The sequence below is a fragment of the Euphorbia lathyris genome, chromosome 2 (assembly GCF_963576675.1).
Source record: "Euphorbia lathyris chromosome 2, ddEupLath1.1, whole genome shotgun sequence".
NCBI lineage: Eukaryota > Viridiplantae > Streptophyta > Magnoliopsida > Malpighiales > Euphorbiaceae > Euphorbia > Euphorbia lathyris.
Window position 1 is genome coordinate 25,563,932 of NC_088911.1, and position 25,405 is coordinate 25,589,336.

The following is a 25,405-nucleotide window of genomic DNA, read 5'->3' on the forward strand; positions in this document are numbered from 1 at the left end:
CTCCATGAACTGGCACTTAAAGTGCATATAAGGCCGAATATAAACAAAGGTGGCACTGAAAGCAATCCCCGACTGAGGCCCATCAATCAAAGTAACCTGACTATGAAGAAATTGGGGCTCCAACCGAAAAACCACCAGAGATAAAGCATGAGAATGCCAAAAAACCCAAATACCCCTGTTGAATCTCTCAGTTTCCATAATTTCCACAACAGAGAAGGATAATTTTTAGTAAAGCTCAAGGGCCCGCTTCCCAGCAGCCAAGGCTCAACTAAAACCAAAATATTGTAAAGATAACATATGGAGCGAACAATAAAACTCAGTGCTTCCCGCACCATATCAGTTCCAAGATATGACTTTCATCAAAAGATAGATGAAAAAAAATACAAGCGGATCTCTCCATTAGCGCACCCGAGAGCTCTCATTTCCTTGTAGAGACCCTGCCCTAAAACCTGGCGGACCCAAATTAACTCATGAGCACGTGATGTCTGATCCTTTAGGCCTTTAGTAGGTTCCCCATAAAACCTGGAATGTGTCTGAAAAATGAAGGTATTAATGTCATTCTCGATGATTGGAGAAATGTTCTTTTTTGCATGGTCCGCACAGTACCTCTTTGTACGACCAATCGTCACCGTATAATATCAACAATAGTCACAAGCTCCCACAAATCGTGTAGAAGAGCAGCAAAATCGTACTGGCAAGGCACCTCGCTCAACGACTCACTAGTCGACTTTGTACACCCATAAGATGGTCTTTTACCGTTGATGATCTTTGTTCCTTGATTTTCCACCTTAGTTGTCATAGACACATTAGAATCCAAACCTAATGAACTTGGGGAATGGGATGTGTTTCGAAATTCAGGAGTCCCCGTCGTAGGTTCAGTCCCGATGGTCGAAACCTGCTTTGCTCCTCGTGGAAAATACTTTCTATGCGGAACTATCATTCAAGGGCCATACTTCGCTTCTTTTTGAGCTTCTCCATTAGGCCCTAGAATATTAGACGAACTAGAAGCGTCAATGGAAGGTGATTTACCATGCAGCGGCTGTATTTACCTAGGTGACCCTGCAAAATCCCAAGAACCATGCAACCAGTCTTTGAGTGGCCATATCTACCACATTTGGTACAAGCGATGTGTAGACCTTCATATTCAATGTGATAAGATACCTCATTGACTTCAAATTCTGCAATGAGAGGCTTCATCATATCGATTTCAATACAAACTCCAGCAAAATGGCCACATGTAGTCTTTAGAGTGTCCTTATCTATCTTAACCGCCTTACTAATAATGTTAGCTACTGTCATAATGAAGTCTTCATCATACATCTGAACAAGCAAATCCGGGAATCAGACCCAAAAAAAAGTAGAAGCGATGGTTGTAGTTGCTCCCATAAAATCTGGAGTTTGCTGAACCGTCAAATAATGTCGTTGAACGGTCTACGACCCATCACTAATCACACTCCCCCAGTCAGCCATATGATCGAATCGTACGAGATGAAAATCATAACCTATGTCTATGATATCAACTCCTCCCTTCAGCTTCCAAAGCTCCAAAGTGCGCTTCTGTAGTATATCCAACGTTTTTACCCAAAACTTTGACAATTAGAGCATCATTCCACTTTTGAGCCCAATTTGCGAGAAGTTGTGGTGCCACAATAAAATTGGTTTTCAGAGGGTTCTCCTGGTTCACCGCGACTAGCCCAGCGACTTGAAGATTAAGCAGAACTCGTCGGGGAATCGATGTTTCAGCACCAACAATAGAGTCACGGTAGAACCAGTGATCGTAGGTGTCCATCTATTCGGGCCGCCATCATCCGCCGCCACCAGGGGGTTAGAGGGATCGATCATAAGATGTTGTAGGGTTTCAGTGTATATCGAAGCACAGTAATTAATATTTTCTCTATAGATCAAGGACCGACAATCGGAGGTGTCCATCTGCTGAGGGCCACCATCGTCCACCGCTGGCAAGGGTTAGAAGGGTCTATCATATGATGTTGCAGGTTTTCTTATATCTCGGAGCACAGTAATTAATATTTTCTCTATAGATTGCTTTTTCATATCTCTAATCTCCTTGCATTTCTCCCAACTAAGCAAGAGGAAATTTAAGCACAAAATTAACATGGTGGCTAACAATTGTCGAATCCACCAAAAATAAATATAACTTCACAGCCCTTAGGCTTGCACAAGGGTAAGTAAAAGTTGTACCCAAAGGATTAATACTGATCTAATTTGTAAATATAACCAAGCAAATGAATAAAAAATAAAAAAGGGGGGATTAGAATAGTTGATTTCTAAATTAACAAAAGTAATGAAGTTGAGTTGAAATTGAATATAAACCTATAATTAGAATTTCAGTTAAGGGATTCTCAGGCAAGGAATTTAGTTAGTCTTGATCATTGACAGAAATGATGTTTCTTCTAAATTGCATATTAGACTAGTTTGGTATATTCTTCCTAAATAATGAATTAACTAAGTAAGACTGTAGTGAACTCCCAATTAACGAATAACCTTACCTCAGCGGCTAAGATTCAACCCGTTAACAGCGTTATGAATTAGAAGAACCTAATCTAAGCCAACCGATTCTCAGCGATATCGATTCAGGAACTTAATTACTCATTCACTTGATGTGATAAAGTCGAAAATAGATGTATTAATGTCACATGGAGACTTCTCAGTTGTCAATCTGATTATCCTCAAATAAAATCTAGAGTTCAACTTTATAGCATCAATTACTACTTACTCGGATTTAACTAAATAAGGACTCATTGATTATCTAGTTTAATCAGCCAGTTGTATGCTAGTTTAATCAAATGAACAATCAGCCGCATCATTCAAAAGCAAACTAACAATTGAGATAAAATCCCTAAACACAGTGAGTAAGCAAATGATATGAATAAAGAGAAAATACTAGAACAAAAACGATCTCACAATACTTGAAGATTCCTGCCTTTGAATTATTTCTTAACCGAAATAAGGGATTTAGCTATGAATAGCCATTAAGAACAAAATAAATGTTTTTGAGTTTTCCAGTCTGAAAGATACGATATCTGGAAATGCCAAAGTCTAAAAAGAAAAGAGAGAATAAAGCAATTCTCAAAACCTAATGATTTGTAGAAAAGATATATCCCTAAAAGAATATTTATCACAATCACAAATCTTTTCTAATCTTTCTCTATCCCTCATTTTCTGCCTTCTTGTTTGAGTAGGAAAGAGTCCTGATCAATCTAAACATCAGCAGTTCAGAGGTCTTAGTCTTGGGTAGGACTAACTCCATTTTCGTTTCAGCTCCATTGATTCAGCTAGTCTTGGGCAAGACTAACTCAATTTCCGTTTCAGCTCCCTTGATTCAGCTAGTCTTGGGCAAGATTAACTTCATTTCCGTTTCAACTCCTTTGATTCAGCTCCAAATTCGTTTCTAGTACTTTGATTCAGCTCCAAATTCGTTTCTAGTCTAAAGTTTCTACAAGTTGAGTCCAATTTTATTCCTTTTAATCATTTGAGTCCTGTGGAGATAAATCATACCAAAACTAGCAATAATATCCAAAATAACACTAAATTAATTAAATAACCTAGCAGTAAAATGGATATTGCAACGTTGAATTTGATATTTATCAGTGGCACTGTGTAAGTTTGTCTTGATTCATTTGGTGGGGTGGAGGTAAAATAGAGTTAATTTCCTATAGGAAAGTGGGGTCAAATTGAGATGGTGAATTTTTTTGTCCATATCTTGTCATTGGAGCACATTTTTTTTTATTCTTATGAAACGACTTTGTCTAATCATTTAAACATTTTTTATTTTCTTGGGTGGGGTCAAAGTTTTATTTTTAAAGCTAAAGGTTTATATTATTCACTTTTTATATGATTAAAAAGATATAGCAATGGATGAATTAGAAAAAAGAAAAAGAAATTAAGAACATAGAATAGAAGTAAATGTTGCTATTTACAGTAATAAGATCAAACAGTCAGGGATGGTTCTTCCTGCATAACTTGAAATCGAAGCCACTGAAACCCTTTGGTCCCACATACTACTACTGTAAGTATATGTCTCTATCACTAATTCTGGGACATAATATACGATAGCATATGGTGCTGTCTGATGATTTCATGTCCCTTCTGCCTCATGGGTAATGGGTAAATTACGTTCTATGCCCATTGAATTTTACTCATTTAACATTATGGCAACTGAAATTCAATTCTTAACAGTATAACCACTGAATTTTACACTTTTTAATACCGGTGGCTACTCAACGTCTCAAAACGATCACTGACGGTCTGAAATTATAATATTTGAAGAGTTAATGATATTCTAAGAAACTTTAATTCTTGAAAATTTTCGTTTTGAGGTTATTTAGGTGTTGTTTGGTTAGGAGAGAGAAAGTGAATTTTTAGAGAGAGAAAACTCCAAAAAATGTGATTTTCGAGAATAAAAAATGTGGTTTCATAATAAATGTCGTTCTGAACAACTTTAATTCTTGAATATTTTTAATTTGATGTCGTTAACGGTCATTTTGAGGACTTGGTTAAAGTTGAGTAGCCACCGGTGTTAAAAAGTGTAAGGTTTAGTGGTCATACCGTTAAGAATTGAAATTCAATGGTCACAATGTTAAAATGTGTAAAGTTCAGTGGCCATGAGTGTAATTTACTCCAGGGGTAATAATGATATTTTTCTTTTAATTTTTCATTATTCTTAATGGGGAAAAAAACTTTAATGTCCTAATTTTAAAAAAACATTATTGATTAGATATTTGATTTTTAAATTTAATATATTAAGTACCTAATTAACAATAATTATATACATCTCTTTTTTTTAAAACTTAATTATATACATAAAAAATCTTTAGTTACTACAATAGTTAACTGTAAAAAAATGGTTAATTACTCATCAGTTGTTATGCATCTAAAATTACATATTTTTCTTACAATTTGAAACCATTTTTTCTTATAATCCTCATTTGATCTGAAAATGTAAAATTATAGTACTTTTTAGTATAAAATAACTTTTTTTTGTTACAGTATAAAATAACTTTTTTATACTTTATACCGTCACGTTAGGTCAATATCATATCAAAATATGAAAATTTACTTATATAATACGTTAAAAAATATAGCTTCTGATATAAAAAAAATAATTACTTTATTTTAACTGGTTTATGTTTACAACTTTATAGTAACCATAAAATTTATATATGAACATTTTATTTTAATAAGATGTATGTGATGTAAAAATAATTGGCAGATAGTGATATATATTGTAAAATTTTCTAATTAAGCTTCATTTTTACGCTTCTGACAGGGAAGAATAGCATTAACATTTCCAAATAATTTATCAAAAAAAAAAAAAAAAAAAAATCCAAATAACAAAATTATTTTATATTATTATAGTATTATAAAATTTTATACACGTCCTTCCAACTTCCCTATATATAGACAATGTGGAACCAACCTCTTTTCAATCCCAAAATCACAACCATTTTAATATATACATATAAAAAGTATCCATGTCGACAAACTTAGATAGCCTATGGGTCTTCGGTTTAGCCTCCAAATGCCGAGGCTTGACCCAAGACAATATTGCGTGGTCAGTCATCATAATTGCTCTGGCTCTGGCTCTGTTTTTTATTACTCTGCTCCACTGGTCTCACCCTGGTGGCTCTGCTTGGGGCAGATACTACCTAAACCGAGGTTTTATTGCCATTTCTAAGCCAATTCCAGGCCCAAAGGGGCTTCCTTTTATCGGCAGCATGAACCTTATGACATCTCTCGCTCACCGAAAGATTGCCGCGGCAGCAGAAACATTCAAAGCCATGAGACTTATGGCATTCAGCCTGGGGAATACTCGTGTTATCGTTACTTGTCATCCTGAAGTAGCTAAGGAAATACTTCACAGTGCTGTTTTCGCTGATCGTCCGGTGAAGGAGTCTGCGTATAGATTAATGTTCGACAGAGCTATTGGTTTCGCTCCTTACGGTGTTTACTGGCGAACTCTCAGACGAATTGCGTCTATTCATCTTTTCTGCCCCAAACAAATCAAAGCTGCCGAGTCTCAGCGCCGAATCATCGCTTCTCAGATGGTTTCCCTGTTGAAGAATCATCATCAGAATCAGAATTGTATAACTGTTCGTGGAGTATTGAAAAGAGCTTCTTTGAATAACATGATGAGCTCTGTTTTTGGAAAAGAATACACATTTGGTTCTGTGAAAAATGATGAATTTGAGGAGCTTAGAGTTCTAGTTGATGAAGGTTATGACCTATTAGGTACTCTTAATTGGTCTGATCACCTTTCTTGCCTAGCTGATTTAGACCCGCAAAAAGTCCGGTTCAGATGCGCTAACCTTATCCCTAAAGTGAATCGGTTTGTTAGCCGAATCATTGCTGAACACCGAGTCTCAAGAGGTGTCGAAACGCGAGATTTTGTTGATGTTTTGCTTTCTCTCGAAGGCTCCGATAAATTAACAGAGGGTGACATGATCGCTGTTCTTTGGGTAAGAAAAAAATAAAGTTGATGTATTAAAATAAAATTACAAAACAAAAGACTTTTTTTTTTATATTATACTATCAAAATTGGACCACATTTTTATTCAACCAAACCAATTAAGTCTTGTTTTAACTTAAAGATTATAATGATTATGAATACATAATTTTTATTATATAAAAAAAATACATTATTTTCTTTATTTTAATTAGGGTAAATTTCAAAAAAAAAACCCCTGTGGTTTCACTTTTTTGCCAAAAAAGGACTGTGGTTTTTTTTGTTTCAAATACAGGACTGTGGTTTATTCCGTTACACTATTTACGGATTTGGTGAAAATGCCGTTAATTTACTGACGTGACTGAAGGGCAATTATGGGTTTTTAAAAAAATTAGGGTAAATTTAAAAAAAAGACCTGTGGTTTCACTTTTTTGCAGAAAAAGGACTATGGTTTTTTTTCTTTTCAAATACAGGACTGTGATTTATTCTTTACACTATTTACGGATTTGGTGAAGATATCGTTTATTTGCTAACGTGGCTGAAGAGTAAATATGGATTTTTAAAAAAATTGATCAATAAATTTTTTATAACTATTTTGGGTCTACAATATTTACCAATGAATTTTTTATAATGGCTACAATATTGACTATAAAATCTCACATGAGCGCAATCTCACATGGTTGTTTAAGGCCTTTTATAGTCAATTTTTTAAAAAAACTCATATTTTCCCTTCAGCCACGTCTGCAAATAAACGACATCTTCACCAAATCCGTAAATAGTGTAATGGAATAAATCACAGTCCTGTATTTGAAAAGAACAAAACCACAATCCTTTTTCTGCAAAAAAGTGAAACCACAAGGTTTTTTTTAAAAAAATTTATCCCATTTTTTTTAAAAACCCATAATTGCCCTTCAGCCACGTCAGCAAATTAACGGCATCTTCACCAAATCCGTAAATAATGTAACGGAATAAACCACAATCCTGTATTTGAAACGAAAAAAACCACAGTCCTTTTTTTGGCAAAAAAGTGAAACCACAGTGGTTTTTTTTTAAATTTACCCTTTTAATTATTATTTTAAAAAAATTCCCAGGTTTTATTTTTTCTGAATGAATTAATTGGTAACATTGATTGTTCAACAAATATCTTTTATTATGTCATTAATAGATTATAAAAAATTCCCTCTAACATAAACTTGTTATTTTATACACAGAAAAAAAAAAATCATAATTTTTAAAGTGTTAAAACATAACATCAGAATTTTTTTTTTATCTTTCCCCCAGCTAATTATTTCTATCAAGTATAAAATCAATATGATTTACTAACATGTAATTCACTGGTTAAATATAGGAAATGATATTCAGAGGGACGGACACAATAGCAGTTTTGATCGAATGGATACTAGCAAGAATAACGCTTCATCCTGATGTTCAATCAAAAGTTCATGATGAGTTGGACAAAGTGGTCGGCAGATCAAAGGGCGTAGATGAGTCTGACATCATAGAAATGGTGTATCTGCAAGCAGCAGTGAAGGAAGTTCTAAGATTACACCCACCCGGCCCACTTCTCTCATGGGCTAGATTAGCCATAACTGATACAACGATTGACGGGTATCACGTGCCTGCTGGAACAACAGCAATGGTCAACATGTGGGCTATATCAAGAGACCAAGAATTTTGGGTTGATCCTTTGAAATTCAATCCATTCAGGTTCATTGAACAACCAGAGTTTTCTGTATTCGGGTCGGATCTAAGACTCGCACCTTTTGGGTCAGGTAGACGAACTTGCCCTGGGAAAAACTTGGGTTTAAGTACGGTGACGTTTTGGGTTGCTTCACTATTACATGAGTTTGAATGGGAATCCTTGGATGACAAGTGCGTTGATCTATCAGAGGTATTGGGACTATCGTGTGAGATGGCAAATCCTTTGACAGTTAAACTGCTGCCTAGGCGACAATGAATTTCGTTGCTAATAGTAATATTAGAAGCCAGAAAATGGCTAAATTCAAATTAATATAAATAGTACAAAACTTAAAAAAAAAATGCAGTGTTACGCAAAGGGGTTTATGAAAATTGTAACTCCTAGCACCTTGTAAATCACTTTTTTAATGGTACATTCTACTTCTTCTTTTTGTCTTTTATATATATATATAATTACTTTTTTTATAAGATGCCCAAATTGACATTAGTATTCTTCCAACTTCTGAACCAAATCTAATCTACATTACAGGTAACGTGATTTTATTTTATTAACTTAATTTAATAGAACTAAAATATATTCTTTCATAATCAATTAATTAATTTCAATGAAAAATACGATTCTTTTAATCTATATAAATTAAACTATAAATTTGATTATTTAGATTTTTCTTTTAAGAAAAAAATAAGAAAATTCCCCTTAAAATTTAAGATAATAAGGTCGAAATTTACTCGTAATCATTTTTGAAAAAGTGAAAACTTACTCTTACATGTAAAAATTTACATCTAATACCAACTTTATTCCTACCTGAAAGCTTTAATAATTATATGGATTTCGCTAACTTTTAAGGAACGAGTAATGAACCTGAATCTATTAATAAATAAATTAACAGATTTAGGTTTATCTTTTATAGCACAGATCCGTTGAACAGCGACAGAAGTAATCAACTTTAGTTCCACGAACTAAGAGCGCTACCTAGAATAAGCAATCTCCATTGTTCCACGAACTAAGAGCGCTACCTAGAATAAAAGAGGGCAACGGCTAAGGGAGAGGGCAGTATTGCATTACACGATATAATGAATTAAAAAATCAATGAAGAAAACATCATTAATTAATAAAAAAAACATCATTAATTAATAATAATCAAAACTTCGGCCAAAAAAGAAATTAAAAAAAAACAACATCAATGATGTTACTGGAGCTTGTATATATGTTTGATATAGTTTACTGGTTGATGTTAAAAAAAATGGGTTCCGATATTTACAGCCCTTAGGGCTGTAAATAAAAACCTTAAAATTCTTGTTATTAGTATTAATTTTGTTTTTCAATACATAAAATTTGTTGATACTTTAATGTTTAAATATTTAAATACATTTGTAATAATATATTGTTATATTTCCAATACAAATAAATGTTTATTTTAGAATTAAAACTCTCTTTTTTTATGAAAAATATAAGAAAACTTATGGATAATTAATGCTTATATTATATATCATTTGCCTAAAAAAAAGGAAAATTACAAAACTAGGTCAAATGGGAGGCCCATTTACATATTTAACCCATTTACTCAACCTACTACATATCTAGACTCATTTTGTGTGACTTTTCCTTAATACCCCTAACCTTCCCACTTCCTCCCTTACGCGAACGTTCTCTCCCATCTTCTCCTTGGTTGCGCGAAACGGTGGCAGCTCCTCCATTAATGATTCTAAGACTTTTGATCTTCCTATCTTCCTTTAAATTGCACGAAATCTGCTTCATTTCTCCAAATCACAATGAATTTCTCTTCTTCCTCTCTTCATCTCTTGATTCTGCAACTTCCTAATCCTAGAAAATGAAGTCATGGTTCTTCATCTTCCATTTCCTGCTCGTTCGAAGAAATGGTGGTTCTACATTATTTTCATCGTTTTTCTCAGTTTATCATATTGGGTTCATCAAAAAATGTAAGTATATACTGTTTTTTCTGCGTTTTCCCCATAAATCCACTTAGCATATGCGGTTATCGCGAGGTCTTCGGGGAGAAATTTTTCGATTTCACTTCGCGAAACGCTGATTACGCGAAGTTTGCGAGGTAATTCGATAAATTTCTCTTGCAGACTCCGCAAAATCATCGTTTCGCGAAATCAGAGCGTCACATTTTTCCTCGCAGACTCCGCGAAATCATTCTTTCGCGAAGTCAGAGCGTCACATTCCTCCTCGCGGATGTCGCGAAATAATTGTTTTGCTAAGTAAAATCACCATCTTCCTTGCACATTTATGTTCGCATACTTAGCGAATCATCGTTTCGCGAAGCCAAATCTTCATTTTTTCTGACTAACACGATTAAATTTTTCTGAAGGTGGTTGAATACGTAATATTCATTCCTGGAAGCTGGTGTGTTAGGGTGCCATGAGAGACATCCATTCAAAAATGCCTGGACTTCCAACCACCAGTTGTAAATAAAAGTCTACACCGTGGAACATGTCCATTCCTCAGTGGTTAATAAGCGCCTATGTGTCGTGAGACATCCATCCATCTGTAGTGAAAAGTAGCCTATGTATAATGAAGTGATTTGTTAGGAGTTTATTGTGGCAATCTTAGTGAATAGTAGCCTATGTATTATGAAGTGATTTGTTAGGAGTTTATTGTGGCAATCTTGTTGTAATTTTTGTTGTTGTTGTGATTTTAATGTTGTTATTGCGGCAATTTTGTTGTAAATTTTGATAATGTTATGATTTTAATGTTAGAATCCGTTGTTGTTTGCCCTTTTTTGTTATATACCACTTCGCGAATTAGCTTCAAAACACATCCAGGCTTCGCATATGCGAACTAAATTCATCATGCAAACCCAAACATTTACTTCGCAGACTTCGCATAGTATGGAATATGCGAAGTCAGACGAGATGGGGCGAGCCGCGCGTAAATATTGGGGGTATTAAGGGAAAGTCACACAAAATGAGTCTAGATATGTAATAGGTTGAGTAAATGGATTAAATATGTAAATGGACCTCCCATTTGACCTAGTTTTGTAATTTTCCCAAAAAAAAATTAATCATTTTAAATTTGCAATCATGTTCCCACTTTATGAGGCCATCACAAACTAATTTAATTAATTAAAATTGTATAGGTCAATGCCGTGTCTTAAATGTTCTTGACGTAGAGACTTTCGTTTAAATTTATATAGAATTCAGCTAGATTATTAGTATTATTTTTTTTTCGAGAAAGAGCTTATTTTTTTTATTATTAGGGTAAAATGAAGTTAAACTTTTGAATATATAGATAAAATTAGGCAATTGTTCATAAGACAAATTAATTTTCTAAATAGCCTTAAGGTCAATTTTGACCCTTAATTAAGGCTTAATAGGTATCCAACCCCTTAAACTTGTAACTTCAAAGCAAGAAATTTGTACGTAGGATGAACCTTACCGAGTTTTTATGACTAGTGGGTTTCTTGTAAAGAAACTAACATAAATGGAAAAATCGGGGTAAATTATGAGGGGCGTTTCTAACATTTTGAAGGTCCTAGATAATAATACATGATGATTAAAATTTTAAAGGAAGTTGTTAGTTGGGTTGGAGGTAGTCCGGGATTTTGACAGGTCAAAATCTATTACCCACCATACTAAAATATATTTTTGGATTGGTTTGTAAGGCTCTCCAATCATAGAGTCAGTCTGTCTCTGACTACGAGTCTCACGAGAGAAGCAAAGCAGCAGATTGACCGTTTCTAAATTAAGAAATTAATCTTTAGAACTTGGTTTGGACTTAATAATCGCAAATTGTCTTTCTAAATGGCAGAGAGAAAAAAGCAACCAAAATGTGTAGTAAAATTGTCCGCGATTAATGAATTGATTTGAAGTTTAATAGTTGTGAATTCTATAATAGGATAAATATAATAAAATAAATTAAGGGATAAAAATCAAATTTAACCATAACGTTTGAAGAGAATAGCAGATTTAGCCTTAAAGTAAGAAAGGATGGAAATCTAATCCTAACGTTTCCAAGCAAGTTCAATTTTAGTTTTATTTTGTCAAAAATTATGTTAAAATGCTAATGAATAATTATGTCTAACCCTAACGTTTTCTGTAATTTTAGACATTCCAAATATTAATTATGTCTAAGATATCTAATGTATTACTAAAACAACTATAAAATATCTATTAAAATGCTAATGACTAAGTCTATTACATATAAGATAAACGCAATTTTTTTTTGTCAAATTGTCTAAAATATATATTTTTTTGTTATTGATATAATTGTAAGTAACCATTAAAAAAATATACAAAACTGCTTCAGTTTATCGACAAAGTTGTTTGGAATGTCTGATGTGACAGTTAATAATAGTTAAACCAATTTTTTTCAAATTTTGGATAACGCATGGCTAAAATTGATTTTGCTTGGAAACATTAATGTTAAATTTGGATTATTTTGTACGTTAAGGCTAAATCTGCACATCCTTTAAAACGTTAGGGTTAAATTTAGGGTTAAAACGTTAGGGTTAAATTTAGCAATTTATTCCATAAATTAATAACCATAAGATATAATACTCATTTGGCTCTTCAAACTAAGGCTATTAGAACTTTAAACTATTAAACTCATCAATCAGGTCCCTTAACCAAGTAAAAATCATCAATTGAGTCCCCATTTTAAATAAAACTCATCAGTTAAGGCCTCATCGAAAATCATTTTGTTGAACAGTTTCAAACTCTTTTCTCCAAACTCATTTTGAACCAACACACAGATTATTACGGTCTATATCTAATAGTCACATTTTCGAATTTTAGGATAGGATGGGGACACAATTAATGATTTTTGCTTACCTTAGGGACTTGATTAATGATTTTAATAGTTTAGGATCCTAATTGATTTTGAAGCTTTAGTTTGGGAAGGTAAAGGGATGTAATGCCTAATCATAAATATTCAATTTTCAAAGAATTAGGAATAGAATTTTAATATCCAGAAGCATGTTAGCATTTTTTTTTTAAAAAATAAATATAAAATCCTAAGCCTAAGTGTTGAGAATCATGATTAGTCATTTTCTATATTTTGAAGTCTTATTTCATTTTATATATATATATAAAAAGTAGAAGGTGTATTAGAATGGTGGCAGAAGATGTCCTGAAATGTGTATTCAATGTTATATAAACACATAAGGAATATGAAGTATTATATTTGTTAAGTTAAAAGGAGCTAGTAGGTTATCCCCCTAAATTAAGGGAGCAAAGTGAAAAAAGGACAATTTGAGGATACTACGAAGGTATTAAGCTTAGAAGCTATTCAAGACAACCCAGTCAATTACAAAGAGTCATTTACAATAGCTTATATACAAGCTTGAATCAACTAATTCAATTACTAACAAATTTATAACTATGGTTAATAGCTAATTCTTCTTGCTTAGTGTAGTTAACAGTCAAATGTTAGTTATACATAAATATTAAAACAATAACAACTTGATAATATATATGTTCCCCCTCAAGCTTGTATAAATTGTTTGATGAACAATATCAAGCTTGTACAGAGTTGAAGTTGAGAGTATGATATTACTCTCACTATGCTATTTTCTATTTTACATGATACAAGATATATGACAGACATTTGTTTTTGTATCATCTGAATCTTTTTCGCAACACTATATTAAATGACACGACACGACTCGAACACGAATCTGGGAATGACACGACACAAACACGATGCAAACACGATAATTTCCAGGTATAGACATGTTAGTAGATGTACCTGTATCCAAAACTAAAAAGGAAAATGAAGTAAAAAAGCTAATCACATTAATTGGGCATTTGGTAGCCTTTAGTATCTTTGTGGATATACTTCCCCTTCCGATCTAGAAAGGCTAAGGGTATGTTCAACCGAACCATATTCGACATGATAAGGTAAGGCTATCAAACATAATATTTAGACAAAAGCTTCATACCAGCTTCCTCTTCTTCGGTTAGACTTTGATGTGGATGCCAAGTGTTTGAATTGCATGGATCTTCATTCTACTTGGTTTGAAAGGGAAAATCGCTACAATAAAAATTTGAGGGAGAGAAGGGTTACCTTTCAGCCAAAACCATTTTTGCTTAAAATCTTTTATGCTTCGTATCGTTTCTTAAGAAAGTTTTTCAATGATAACTCATCTACTAGTACATCATATCTCTTGCCATCCCTTTTAAAGGCTTATAAAACGACCAAAACAAAGGTCTAGTGAAGTTAATGTCCAAATCCTTACAAATCTTCGTGAAAGCAAGAAACTCCCACTAAGCATATGTCGAAATTTGGTAGGGATGCAAATTGAACTCTGTTAACACATACACCATCCCATCGGAAAGGGGAAAGTGCATACCCCATTTGAACAGCTGACAAAAAACACCCAAGTATCTCTAGGGAGGGTCAAATGCCAGGTTTTCCTTAATTGAAAGTTGGGCATCCATCTCATTCAATTTGGGGGAGGAATCCACGATCTTTATGAGATACGATGCCATCAAGGTCGAAGGCTGATCATATACTAAGGGTTCACTTGTTTGGAGGAACCAACTTTCTTAGACGATTGGTCTTGGATCTTCGCAACAGTCTTAGTAGATTTAGACTTCTTTAGAGCCATGATATTATTTCATATGTGTACAAAAGGAGTAGAATCTTTAACACTGTTAACAATAGGGGCTCTGTTTGAGTTCTTCCGTCTCAAACCTTCCATACAATGAAAATAAAACAGAGAAAAAGAAGTAGACACTTACTTTTTTGGAAACCCCAAGGAAAGGAATGGGAGATGCAAGAAGGAGCATGTACAATTTTCAAAGTGTTTTCCTGCACTTTTTATAGTCATATAAGGAAGCTGAAGAAGCAAAAGAGTTAATTAAAGAGGCCTTAATCGTCACGCCCTATCCCAAGGTAGCCAAAGGCCTAGAAAATTTTAATAATAACCTCCATTAATACAAAAGTACATATGTTAGGAATTCAGAATGTCATCCAAAACGTATAGAAATGATGTCATGCTTATAGACTCGTGTGGCTTGTCAGAGCTTGATGACATCACATCGTGTTTCCTATGTACTACCCTCACATATAAAAATAAAAATCAATAATAACGTGTTACACCCCAAGAAATGGGAAATAGAGAGCTCGATACGACAACTCCGGTAACGCGCTAATTCACCAATTGTATTGCTTTTTTAATGTCTTCCCTTTTTTAATGTCAAAGACGAAAAATCAACGATTTTGTGTGTAGGAGGTCCGAATAAGCCAACTATAGGTGTGTGATAGGTTTTCTAAGCCAACTATAGGTGTGCGATAGGTTTTTAATGGCAACTATAGGTGTGTGATAGATTATTTTAAAATTTCAGGGTGCCATTAGGCAAAACTTGCCAAGTTTAGGTGTGTATATATGCATTAAGCCTTGTTTTTATGTCTCTTTCCCGTACATTACTTTCTGAGCTATTTAACTAGATTACACCAATCAAAACTCAAACTCAAGGGAATTCTCCCTTCGGTTACATTATAAAAAGAAGCCCTAGAGCACTTCGGACTTGAAGCTTCGGGGGAGGGGGGATCTGATATGATACCATTCTTCATGAATACATGTGGACCAATGGGACACCTCCTCCTTCATTAGTAATAGTAACCGTCGGAGCCATGTGGTCCTGTCAAAAAAGGTCTTGATGTCACACACATTTTGACCCGCTTCCAGCGCCGTGATTAGGGAAATCACAAATGCAACTAATATAATTGTTATTGAGCTCTCCATTAAACTTTCACGTGGTCCTCTACTCACGTTAATGACACACAACCTAGACCTCCTATAAATATAAGGTACACAATACACAAAAGGTATTCAATTTGTTCTATTAGTATATTATTTCTCGTCACTGACTTCCAGTATCATTTTTCGTCACTGACTTACGTACCGAAGCAGGGTTGTCGGTTCCCAACCTCTCTTTGACCACTTTTCCACTTTTGTATTTTATCTCGGACATTTTGAGGACTCATTAAGGTTGATTCAGATTCCCTCGTCTCAGTTAGTTATCAAATAACTATATAAACAATAACTTGATAAGTAATTAACTAAAAACTTATTAATTAATTATAATCTGTTAACATTTTATTAGCACACATAATTAGAACTTTAGTTTTTGACTAGGATGCATCTATCCGTTCCTTAATCCTTCTTTCTGATATGCTGTTTTGTTTGTAATAAAAAAGGACAGTGACCCTGGGAACAAATCTAACAGTATCCAACAAAACTGGGATGAGTTGATGATGGGAGCATGTGTAAAGATATTGATACAATGCTGATGCTGGTTTAGTTTAATTAATTAGTTTAGTGTAGTTTAATCTATAGAAGCGTGGTCAAGTTAACTAATAAGATGGGTGTTATTGTATAAAATGTCAAGTTGCTTTTGTAATTAGGATAGTGATAGGAAATAAATAATTCTGAGTAAAAAGATGATTATGAAAGATTCATGGAGGACCACTCAATTAATATTGAGAGTAATGAGATGGACCCTCCATCATAGATAATTAAAATTTACTTATAAATTTATAAATACCATATAACAGGGGCGGAGCTAGGGGTAGGGGAGGGTGACCCTCCGAAACACCCTTGACGAACAATGGTTCAGTCTCGAGCAGCCTTTCAAAATAGTTAAAATTAGTACTTATAATATAGAATGTGATTATATGACATGAAATTAAGTTTGCATATTTGGTTGTAGTGATAATTAAAGGAATCTCTACATCCAATTGGTCCTATGTTCGAATCTAAATTTTTCACTTTTTTTTATCTCATTTTAATTGTATTTTCTTAGTTATAAAATTCATGACCGGGAAGACAATTTGATGAATAGTTTCTTCAAGGCCTAATACACAAATAACCCCCTGAACTTGTCCAAATGTTGCAACTGCCCCCTCCAACTTTCAATTGTAACAACTTACCCCTCAAACTTGTCCAATTGTAACAACTTGCCCCTTAAACTTGCCCAATTGTAAAACACAACCCCAAATTGCTGACATGGACTGCAATTGAAGAAACACGTGAAATACAAAATCCGCAACGCTCGTGGAGTATGATAATCAGATCTTTGGCGTGATACGAATCCGGGGAAACTTTTTTACGGTTGCTTCAAATACGGGGTAAAAAAATTCCCAATTTGGGGTTATGTTTTACAATTGGACAAGTTTAAGGGGTAAGTTGTTACAATTGAAAGTTGAGGGGGGCAGTTGCAACATTTGAACAAGTTCAGGGGGTTATTTGTGTATTAGGCCGTTTCTTCAATTGACCAAAGTTGTCGATGTTACGGATAAAATTGCTCTTCAATGCCAACGTTAAGGGTAAAAGTGCATAATTTTAGACGTTAGTGGTAAAATTGTTCTTAGGTGTAAATATTAAAGTATTTTTGCAACTTATCCTTACTTTATATTGAATCTCAGTTGTTTTGTACCGTAATGTTTCCAACTATGATCAAATTTACCCTTATATTATCAAAAATTTGAAAATTTTGATTTGACTACTATGAATCAAAGCCTTAAGTCGTTATTAAAAAAAAAAAATCTTCATGCAATGGAGCCCCTCCAGACTTTGAGTTCTGGCTCCTCCACTGCCATATAACATAAAATAGATATATTGTGCAATGCATAATAATCATGATTAAATAGATAAGGATATGGCACTAAAGAGCTAGTAATGGGTGTTATTGTACATGTCCTCTTCTAAACTTTGGTGTCTATCTTTATGCTCACTTATGATTTTAATTCTTATGTATCCTAAACTGATCCATATTTATCAATGCCTTGCAGCATCAAGTGCTACCTCATTTTTGGGAAGAGTGGATTGATCCCTTAGTATGTGATTCTATGTGTGATTTAGTAAATATTTTGCTTTTCTGCTATATTTTCTAATTTTATTGTTACGGTTGAATCTGTGCGATAATGTTCCCACAATAAAGACAACTCCTTATATGTTTGAAGTAAGACACAAAAAGGATCAAGGCAAGACCGTTAATCGACAATCCCACTTCGATTGAGTTAGTAGAGTTTAGCATGAGACCCTAAGCAATTGAATAATAATTGCAATAAATGTGTGTATGTAGGAGAGTTTAGAATATGAGCACCAAGCAATTGAGTAATAATTGTAATTGATGTGTGTATGTAATTTGGCTATGATGTCGCATTGTATTTATAGGGTGTCAGAAACCCGTTAGTCGGTATGTAACTTGGAGGACAAATGTCGACTTCCGAGTTGCTAGAGTATTTTAAGTAGTTAATATGATACCTATGTTAGAGATAATGTTCCTATTATCTCTGTAAATAGATTCTTATATAGTTAGAGTTTCAATTTACAGAGATAATAGGAACATTATCTCTAACAACCTAAATCGAGATTCTTTAATAATCCTAGGTGTGAATCAAGGATCTTGATCCGAAAAGTATTAGAGTACATCTCCTTTGTCCATGTTTCCTCGGGGTGTTCTATTCAATACAGTTAAACTGAAGGTCCTCCTTACTTTTAATAAGGGTCAGCTTGACCATAAAGCAATTAATGCAAGCGCTTTAGACCTCATAATTTCCAAGGCCCTGTTTTTTTAATTAAATTATATTTTTAATCAATAAAAACATCAACACATATATAATTCAAAATAATAACTTACTCAGAATTGTTTCAGATAATCAGTTTGGTTTTATGAAAGGTCGTAGCATTCACGATTGTATTGCAGCTGCCTCGGAGGGTGTGAACTCTCTTAGTAAAAATTGCTACGGAGGCAATATGGCTTTGAAGATAGACATTCGGAAGGCTTTCGACACTATAAGCTGGCAGTTCTTGCTCCTAGTTATGGAAAGTTTCGGTTTCTCTAGTAAATTTCGAGATTGGATTCGCAACATTCTCTCTTCCTCTCGAATTTCTGTTCTTCTTGGGGGAGCAGCAAAGGGCTTCTTTGGTTCCTCGAGAGGGGTTCGACAAGGAGATCCTCTGTCACCGATTCTTTTTGGCTTAGCGGAGGACTTTTTTAGTCACTGGCTTGGAAGTCGCGAAAGGGAGGGTATGTTTCATCCAATGATTTACACTCGCAACACGTACTTCCCCTCACACCTTCTTTACGCCGATGATATGCTCCTATTCGGCAAAGCTTCAATCCACAACATGAAAGCTATCAAAGACATTTTCAGCTATATGGCGGAACTTCAGGACAAATGGTGAACTGGGATAAATCCTCGGTTTATTTTGGCAGCGGGGTTACGATCAAGAGAAGAGCTAGGCTCGCGGGGATTCTGGGTACACTACAAGAAAAACGCGGATTACCGACGGATATTTTCGTCGGTAATCAACAAAAATCCGTCGGTAATCGTTGTTACCTACGGATCAACAACGGATACATATCCGTCTGTATAAGGCTCGTAGGAACTTCATACCGAGCTTTTTCTTTTCCGTCGGTAATTCATTCCGACCCATTTTGGTAGGAACAATTCCGTCGGAAACTCTAGACACCGACCGATTATTTCCGATGCAAGCGTGGTTGGTAAAGTAATTTCCGACGAATGATCACCGACGCATTCCGCCAAAAATTCTTTATTTCCAATTTTACATTTAATTAATGCTTTTATTACCTGTAGCCATTCTCCAACGGATTTCCGTCGGAAATTATATATATTCTATAAACAGGAATTCTAATAATATTAATAATATTATTATTAATATTAATAATATTATTGTTAATATTATTAATATTATTATTATAAAATTCACCATATATATAACATAACACATTAATTAAACCATAATGCATATATTACTAAATAATACTGAGTATTTTGAATAACATCATATAGATTGTCTAATATATATCCTACCCGATCTAGATAAAACTATATAGTATCCTATCGGATCTAATTAGGATAAAATGTTAACAAAACCATATAGCCTAAGTTAAGTCATCTAGATCATCTAGAACATCTAAAACTATATATCCTAAGTTAAGTCATCTAGATCATCATCATTTATAGAGTCAACCTGACTAGATGAATGTTGTTCTCGGTTTTGACGCAACTCAGTAAGCTCCAACCGAAACCGCGCTATAACATCCTGCAAAGAGCCAATTTGATCTCTCATTTGTACCTCTAAATCATGTTGGTTCTTTTTAATCTCCTCAATATCTTCACAAGTTACACCAAGATGAATTTGACGTGATTCATGCCCTTGTTGCATCCCCTCATCATGTCGCTCTTGGCTATCTACAAGAGTTTGCACTATCTAGTTCAATCTATCAAACTGTGACTGCATATGAGAATATGGGTCAGGAGATGCTGAAGTGGATGCGCCTGATGTGTTTGGTGGGCATTGTGATGAGGCTGATCCGTAGTATCTACAAGCAGCATCACCCAATCCATACAATCTGTGTTTTTTGTTACGTCCTCCAACAACTTGGTAATACATCTCCAACACATCTTCTGCCCTATTTTCTTCGCTTTGAAGACTTGCAGCCACGAACATACTCTTCCTAAACATTAATGAATGTTCTTTTGTTAATCAGTGTTGTATTCATGAAATAATTAATTTAAAAGAATAGTTCAATAATTAGAAAATGTAACTTTCTTAATTACCTCAACAGCTTGTGCACGAGGATCAAACCAAGAAGAACCATCATGGCGCTTTGTATGAGTGTATGCAAATAACTCATGCGAAGTTGGTACACGTCCAAGAAGTGTTGTCTGTAAAAAAAACTTTTAAAGTCAAAAACCTATAAAACATCATCGGATCAGCAACATTGATTAGCAAAAAGATGCAACAGAATCACAAAAACAACTTTTAAATAACACAAGTTGAGACAATACAAAATAACAACTAATTAAACAAAACCTCGTAGAAAACTAAAATTGATAAACTACACTCTTATTTGCAAACCGTAAGTCTTCTTTTCATGTTGAACATACCAGCACCAATAAAACGGAATGGCTCTCACACCCTGGCCATAATTCCTCATTCAATGACTGTAGGAGGTCAAAGAAAGACTTTGATTCTGGATTGGGGTCTTCTTCTGTTACTTGTGTAGCAAAATCAGGCCCAGCAACATCATGGATCATTTGACGGAGAGGACTCATTGGTTCATCATGATGATCATGGATCTCATGATCTGCATGGTCATTTGGCTGTCTAGAGCTAAGGTTAATAAACGGTTCCCCGTGATGAATCCATTTAAAATAATTTTCAACAAACCCACATTTATACAAATGCAACCTAACATCATCCACGTGTCGGAAGAAACGATTACTGCATTTTCTACACGGACATTTGATCTCATGACCGTTCATAAAAGTAGGTTCGTTGATGGAAAAACTAACAAATTCCTCAGCCCCATCAATAAATCTTTGATCAAGTAGCCTATTAGCCGTGTGTCTCTTATACATCCATATTCTATCTCTACAAGCCATTGTATTAAACCTATAAGATTTAAATTAATGCAATTTATAATTTACTCAAACAACATTTGATACTAAGATGAAAACTAAAAGCAAAAGCAACTAAATACAACTCTGTTGAACAAATTAATAAAGAAGGAACTAAATATAATAGAATAGTAGATGTCAATAGAATGATAAAGAGAAAAATGTAATTTCATACTGTCTTTTATATTAAATACTATTTTAATTTTTAATTTTCTTTACCAATTTAAATAGAATTCATATCACTTTAAACAAGTTCATGGGGACTAATGGATCATTTTAAGCAAGTTTAGGAGGTCAATAGTTCACTTTAAACAAATTTTGAGTGGCCAATAAGTTATTTTAAGCAAGTTGATAGGCTAACGAAATACTTTACAAATTTAGAGGTAATCAAGCTTTTGGACAAGTTCAAGGGCTTTTGATGTATTAAACCTAATTAAAACCATAAAAAATAAAATTATATAGAGTTTTAGAAGTTGGGATCCAATTGCCAAGTTCTGAGTTTGTAGTGCACTAATATTACATAACAAGAAAATTAAATCCAATGAAAAATAGTAATATAACAATAAAAAGTAAAAGTAAATGAGCATATATGGTCCTGATGTATCCATGTTTTCAAAGTTAAGTGATGGAATTCTAATTTGGTGAATTTAAAATTACTAAAAAGGGCAGTTTCAAGAAACACCCATTGTTAAGAAAGGAATTAATTATAGGAGGGTTAGAAAAGGATAATGTTATAAGATTCGGTGTTGGATAATAGAATGAAAAAGGAAGTAAAAGTTAGGTGATTATTCATTGCATGTGATTTTGTTGAAGGAGCAAGTTTCTCGGTGAAGGTAAGATTGGACACTTACCTTTTCTTTTGGTCTTATACCAGTAATTTGGGGGCTTCCTGTTTTCAACTTTTTTATGAAACAGAAATAAAAAGGCAAGTTCAATTATTCTACTTTCACAAGACTTCAATTTTTAATCTTCAAAAACCTGTATTTGCTGCCAAAAGTTACATTATGACTACAACTAAGTCACCTGATCAGGAATTCCTTAATCCTTAGTTGTACAACACTGTTCATGTAATCCAACTGTCATTTCCTGGCGACAAAACAAAACAGATACTTGTGCTCGTTTATGAGCCACTCAAGATTCACCATATCTCCCTAGAAACTGAATCTTTGGAAGTTCATTTCTTGTTCAATTTCATTTTGGTGAACCAGTTTTCCTCATAAAATGAGTTTGAACTAATTATTTAACCTTAAAATTGGGCTTTGTCAACTTAAACTGATAATAGAAGTCTGGATAAGTCATGAAGTTCTAAAATTCAATATGTATTATGATTCAACAGGCAAACAAATAACAATAACAAGCATCCTAAGTGTAATATCTAGCTTTTCCAACCAGCTCATTTAGTGATATAAGGTTCACGCAAGCTCTCCTGCAAAGCTGCCAACTCCATAAACACATTTTCAGACAAAAGAGTTATGAAAATTTTATATAAATCAGACGATATGGAAAAACTGAACTATGCAAATAACACAAAAGCGAAGAATGTGAAGCATTGAATGCATAAAACAAAATAAAGGCTTAATGCATTGACCTGAATCTTGAGAGAATTGTAATTAGATACATGAGCTGAAATTTCAATTATATCAATTGTAGGAGGCAGTAGGAATGATCACTACCTACTAAGACAGGTGTCATGAACACCAAAATGCCTGTGACGCAGCAGGAAATTGGGATAAACGTTAGCTATCGTTGATTCAACGCACGGATGCCACTAACTAACCTTCAAAGGCCGTTGATTCAAAAGAATGCCGATAATTGGAAAAGAAAAGAGAAAACTCTCTATAGATAAACGTTAGCTATCATTAATTCGACACACGAATGTCGCTAGCTAACCTTCAAGGGTCGTTGATTCAAAAGAATGGTGACAATTGGAAAAGAAAAGAGAAAACTCTCTCAAATTGTATTCATCCAAAGTCTCCTCAAAAAACAGAAAAACATGCCTTTATATAGGATTACGGGAAAGAAAGCAAAATAGGAAAAAAGATAATTATTCTCAATGTAAAAAGGAATGGAAGCAAAAAGGAAAAAAAAAAAGATAATTAATCCTAAATGTAAAAAGGAAAGAAAGCAAAATAGGAAAAAATAAATAGTTTATCAAGTCATTAGTTGAATTCCTCACTTCCTACATTTAAGTTTACCAATTCACAGTGTAAATTCTCCATGCAAAAGACATGAGTTGGGGCTTTAGATAAAATACATGGTGTATATGGTCAAAGAAGTTCAGATATTCTTCATGTTACAAATAAGAAAATGAAAATAAGACATTAAAAAAGTTTATTTTCCTTAAACATCCGACAAAGATCCAGCAATCTGTCACAATGGTGTTGCAAGTCCTATTGTATGAAGTAGAAATAATATGTCAAGGTGACTGTCATTGAAGGATGATTGGAAGCAAATTATATTATATCAAGTCAATTTCTGCTTTTGAACTTTTATTTTAAGCCATATGGAGGACTTCTCTAACAATGATAAAGGCTTATACAACAAAACAATAATGTGAGGGTCTAATAAAGTGAAATCAAAAAGTTCAAGAACCAAATGACTTTCCAAGAGTATAAGCTAATAAAACAGTAATGAGTAGTATACCACAATTCACTAGCACAACGGAAAGAGAAGAACAATTGAACACAGCAACCCGAATTATGTTCCAACAATTCATTTTATAATAGGAAGTAAACAAATGATAATTAATTCATCTATCTACTGCATATAATTTAGAATGTAAAATTATAGACATAGATAATATAAATACAATCTAATTTGCAAGTGGCATTTTCAAAGTTTTTGCACATTACAAGTGTTCAGTAAAACTGTGAAGACTCCAAACATTATTATATAAATGCAAAATAACAGAGCAATAGTTGTTTTTTTATACTGCTTATATTAATTCTAACCTGTTAGTAACAACCTTGTTTTCAGGTTTCTTCACAAAATCAGTCTGCTTCCTTCACGGTATTGTTGTAAGCTTTGGTAGTACTCCTGTTGACTTTCTTTGTTTCTGTCTCCTCTCCTTCCAATACTACCTCATTTACTGAAACAGGGAAAATAAATGTATCATGCAAAATTGATGTTTTAAGAATGATCACATCTGATCAACAACAGTAACAAAAACAAAACCTTTATCACTCTCTAAAACATTATCTTCCATATTTATAAGAGCACCCAAAAGGAAATTGGTTTAGGCTGTATTGACTAGACTTACCGAATTGATCAGTTAGTAACGAATAGGTACTTTCTAGTTCAGTAGATTGAGTTCATGTTCAGTAAGCAACTGAACTAAGTGTGAAGTAAGTCCTCATATATCTCTTATTACTCTACGCAATACCCTATGATTTAATAGGCTATAGGGCTGGTGGAAGAGATATGGGGTCAGTAGCGTTACCAATAGGTTCATACGCTATGGGTTCCAGTTTCCAGTAAAAACTACATTTCTTCCTTTCCATTACCTTTCTTTCCGAGAAGTAATTAGGTAACGAATAGGGGACTTCTTTCGCTGTCTGTTGTGAGATTAACTTACTTCAGTAAGCTCAAGAAAAGCAAGATTGACTCATATCTTATTACTCTACGTAATTAATTACTCTATTTCTTCTACGTTGTGAGTTACGAACGATTCCATTTTTTTTTATCAAAAACCTTGAAACCCACCTCCCCAACCTAATCACAACACTGAAACACAAACCCAAAAACAAAATGAAAGATTAAAACAAAAGGAGCAGCCTTTTAGGAGTGAACCATGAGGGCTGAGCAACCTTTTATGTGAATCTATAAACCCTAAATCTCAG

At 33.8% G+C, this 25,405-nt stretch overlaps 1 protein-coding gene across 1 annotated transcript; it reads left to right on the top strand.

The window, feature by feature from the left end:
* The first annotated feature begins 5,492 nt into the window (after nt 1–5,492).
* Nucleotides 5,493–8,617, top strand: LOC136220255 (cytochrome P450 78A9-like). The gene is made up of 2 exons (XM_066008058.1): nt 5,493–6,476; nt 7,812–8,617. The coding sequence occupies exons 1-2, from the start codon at nt 5,493–5,495 to the stop codon at nt 8,418–8,420; spliced, it is 1,593 nt and encodes a 530-aa protein (XP_065864130.1). The 3' UTR covers nt 8,421–8,617.
* The last annotated feature ends 16,788 nt before the right edge of the window (nt 8,618–25,405 follow it).

Coding starts and splice junctions, on each gene's coding strand:
- LOC136220255 (XM_066008058.1), top strand. CDS start 5,493: ATGTCGACAAACTTAGATAGCCTATGGGTCTTCGGTTTAGCCTCCAAA. Junction 6,477..7,811: donor ACATGATCGCTGTTCTTTGG/GTAAGAAAAAAA, acceptor GGTTAAATATAG/GAAATGATATTCAGAGGGAC.